The sequence below is a fragment of the Marmota monax genome, unplaced genomic scaffold (assembly GCF_021218885.2).
Source record: "Marmota monax isolate L192 unplaced genomic scaffold, Marmota_monax_Labrador192_F-V1.1 WCK01_AAM20220418_F8-fsc00122, whole genome shotgun sequence".
NCBI classification, from domain to species: Eukaryota; Metazoa; Chordata; class Mammalia; order Rodentia; family Sciuridae; genus Marmota; species Marmota monax.
The window spans coordinates 7,189,917-7,193,812 of NW_026695223.1; the positions used below are offsets into that span (position 1 = coordinate 7,189,917).

General features: G+C 45.8%; 1 protein-coding gene across 1 annotated transcript; it reads left to right on the forward strand.

Annotated features, from left to right (window-relative positions):
• Nucleotides 1-361: 361 nt before the first annotated feature.
• On the forward strand, nt 362-2,156 carry LOC124086176 (taste receptor type 2 member 41-like). The gene has a single exon (XM_046434197.2). The coding sequence runs from the start codon at nt 512-514 to the stop codon at nt 1,436-1,438; it is 927 nt and encodes a 308-aa protein (XP_046290153.1). The 5' UTR covers nt 362-511; the 3' UTR covers nt 1,439-2,156.
• Nucleotides 2,157-3,896: the final 1,740 nt, after the last annotated feature.

The window sequence follows — 3,896 nt, forward strand, 5'->3', positions numbered from 1 at the left end:
CAAGTGGAAATGCTTTCTAAAAACATATATTAAATATATATTAATAATATATATTAAAGTGTATAAATGGTTATCTCTTTACATTTGATATCTGGAGATCTCTGTATATGATCTGTCTATCTATCTATCATGAGAATGATCTAATGGGAAGAAGACCGTTCACACAGCCCAAGGATGGATGGAATAAGGTTGGAACCCAGCTCCTCTGCGTCGTTGCTCTGGTAACCAAGGCAACCTGCAGGCAAAACCAGAGGAGGCAAATCAGGGGAATCCGGTAGGCCCAGTGGTAACTGAGCCCAGGGGACATTTGCATCCTCCCTGAGCCATACCTTTTCTCTCTAGGAGAGCACAACCTTCCTGTCTTGCCTGAGCATCCTGCCCTCTGAGAAGCTCTGGCTCAGATGCAGAGCAGGACCACTCTTCTTGCACCTCCAGGAAGAAGTGAGAGCAGGGCTGTGGGTAGGGAGGAACCCAGGAGCCAGCTGTCTGCGGTGACTGAGGAGAGCCCGAAATGCAGCCACCACTGACAGTCTTCTTCATGCTGCTGTTTGTCCTGCTGTGTTTCCTGGGGAGCCTGGCCAACGGCTTCATCGTGCTGATGATGAGCAGGGAGTGGCTGAGACAGGGTAGGCTGTCGCCCTCCAACACGATCCTCCTTTGCTTGGGTGTTTCCCGTTTCTCCCAGCAGTGCTTTGGACCCGTGTACATCTTCAACTATTTCCTCCACCCGGTTGAGTTCACCAAAAGTCTGACCCGACAGATCGTTTGTCTGCATTGGGACTTTATGAACTCAGCCAGCTTTTGGTTCAGCACCTGGCTCAGTGTCCTGTTCTGTATAAAGATTGCTAACTTCTCCCACCCCACCTTCCTCTGGTTGAAGTGGAGGCTCCCGAGTTTGGTGCCCTGGCTCCTTCTGGGCTCTGTCCTGATCTCCTTTGTCGTAACCCTATTCTTCTTTTGGGGGAATCACAATCTGTATCAAGACTTCTTAATTAGACAAGTTTCTGGGAACATGAGCCATAGGGAGTGGAACAGGAGGCTGGAAACTGACTATTTCATGCCACTGAAACTTGTGACAATGTCCCTTCCTTGCTCTCTCTTCCTGGTCTCCATTTTGCTGTTGATGAATTCTCTGAGGAGACACATCCGGAGAATGCAGCACAGCGCCCACAACGTGCAGGACCCCAGTGCCCAGGCTCACACCAGAGCTCTGAAGATGCTCATCTCCTTCCTCATTCTCTATGCCATGTCATTCGTGTCTCTGGTCATTGATGCCACGGTCTTCATTCCCTCCGACAGCCTGTGGTACTGGCCGTGGCAGATCACACTCTACCTGTGCATGTCCATCCACCCCTTCATCCTTATCCTCAGCAACCTCAAGCTTCGAGGTGTATTCAGGAAGCTGCTTCTCTTGGCTAGGGGCTTCCGGGTGACCTAGGTGGCACAATCTCTGTGTCTAGACCCCCAGAAGAGACTCAGGTAAGGGTGACAGAACCAGGGCTCAGTATGAAGACGTCTTCACAGCAGGGGACAGCTGGATCGCACTGTGGAGTTCCTCCTCTGGGAAGGAAAGGAGGAGGAAGACCTGAGGATTCCCTGGGACTGCTTCCCTTCTTGGGACTCTATTCCAAGGGGCCCCCATGAGCCCTGGAGAGCCAGTATTTCCCAGAAGTTTGGAATATGAAAGCTTGTCCTGCTTTTATGTTTGTATCCCCCTTTTATCTGGAAGCCTTCAATTAAGTCTTGATGAATTGGTCCACGTCATGTCTGCTAGCTACTGGAGAGTTAAGACAAAATGTGTGACAAAACTAGATGTGCCTGAAGAAGCAGCAATGTCCCTGAGGAAAATGTAACCAGCACCAAGGGAGCCCCAGGGGACAATTCGCTGGGGCCAGCAGGGCCAATGCTGGGAGTTCTAATCGTCCTTGACTCTGTGGACATTCTTCTTCTCCTGTGGAACTCGGACTACTTGGTTTTAATTTCTCTGTGCCACCCTGTCTCTTTTCTCATTAACATCTGCATTGTTCTGCCTTTAATTTTCTCCTCTCTGAAGTTTTGAGTTCATGTTTACTATTCCTTTAGAAAAAGACACATTTCGACTTTCTCCCTTTTCAAACTGTCTTTGGGAACTTCTTTTTTCTTCCCTCAAGCAAATGTCACAGAGTCACATCTGAATTGAATAAACATGTACTTTGTATTCAGAAAAATAAAGACTCAAGGATTTCATTTGGTTTGTCTAAACACTATTTTAATATTTTTTTTTCAAAAAATAATCACCCTGTTTAATTTTATGTTTAAATATTGTTTTAAAATAACTTGCTTCAGTTACTTTGCAAATGTTTTGAGAAATAGTTTGTAAAGAAGTTTAATTACATTTGGGTGTCTATAAGTTTTTTGCTAAAGGGTGTCAATGTGCGAATTCCAGAGACTAGTTTGCATCTGGATTCCTAATAGGGATGTATTTTAATCTCCTTTGAGGGTGCAAATAATTTCCCTATTGATTAGGGTATATGCTAAGTGGACACATGCTTATGAACTCTGCTCTTTGGCCAAATGACTCTATATTTCTGATTGAAAGATTTTCAATAGGTAATACATTGCATGGCTAAAAATTCAAAATGTATTGAAGAGTGTATGTAGAATATCTTCTTCCTGTCTCTTTTCTTCTGGGGCCTTCTTCTCAGTTTTATGTGTGTCCTTCTAGAGGTACTTTATTCTAATCTCTAATAATGAGCCAATCAAGGAACCCATATACTGCTGTACTCTATACCACTTAGCACTAAGTAACCAACTAACTTATTAACTAACACTACGTCGTTTCTGTGTCTTTCTACACCAATGGTTGCGTATCATCTTGAAGGACTCTGGCTTTCTCTCATGCACGGTGTGGGGGGGGGGAACTAGGGAAAGTCAGTGTTATCAGTAGAAAAGCTACTTTATTGCAAGTATGCTTGGACCGTTGCTTCTGGGGATGCTGGTCATGCAAGCAAGCTAACGGTGATGGTGTCACTGCTTCTGCAGCCCCTTTTTCACTGGTGAATGGAGCACTACTGGGGTCACTGAGGAGATATGTGTCACTCGCCAAGTTGGCTGCCACTCGAAAACCCGCCATGAGGGAGAGGAGGCAGTGCTTGCTATCTGTCATCCTGCTGCCACTGGACCATCCCTGTGAGACTTTCTCAATAAAGCTTTAGGCCTGGTGCACAGTCTCTGGGCATTTTCTTTGGTCTCTTGATAACCTATCCCACTGCCCTGTGTGACTGGGCTGTGGACATGCCAGAGTAAAGCCTGTGTGGGGTGAGGTGCGGGGGAGATTTTCTTTTGAATAGAAGAGATTGGGCTTATTCTCCTTGGGAGAAGCAGGGAGGTTCTGCTGTCAGGGAAGCTTTGTCTGTGACTTCCCAGGCTTGTTCAGAAGGCCACAGAACAAGCTTCTGCCATACCCGGATGCCCCTCCCTTGTCTCTGAGTGATGCTAAACACCTCTCAGCTCCAGTTCCTGATGTCCTCCTCCTCTTCCTTTATTCTCCAGGAGACTGAACCATTGCTCATGGCATGACCCTGAGCCCCAAGTTTTGCTCTCATTTTGCACTGATTTATTTTCCATGAAAAAATAGTTTAAAAGCTTTCCCAAGGCAAATGTCTCTGGTGATATTTAGGCTCTGTTTTGTGAATCAATATCAGAAAAGTAGACTCTAAATCCGTCCTTTGACAGACAGGACCTGTCTAGCCAGGGGTTTGCCATTTGACATGTGGCATGAGATCAGATGTGAGTTGTTTTCACAGATGACAGAAAAAACACCAAGGGTGCTCTGTTTATTTTTGCTGAGTTTTTAGAGTATTACTCAGATGGTATGGCATCTTCTCACTAAAAAACAAAACAGAACGGTGAGACAG

What these genes read in the sequence shown, in the direction of transcription:
- LOC124086176 (XM_046434197.2), top strand. Translation starts at nt 512, where the DNA reads ATGCAGCCACCACTGACAGTCTTCTTCATGCTGCTGTTTGTCCTGCTG.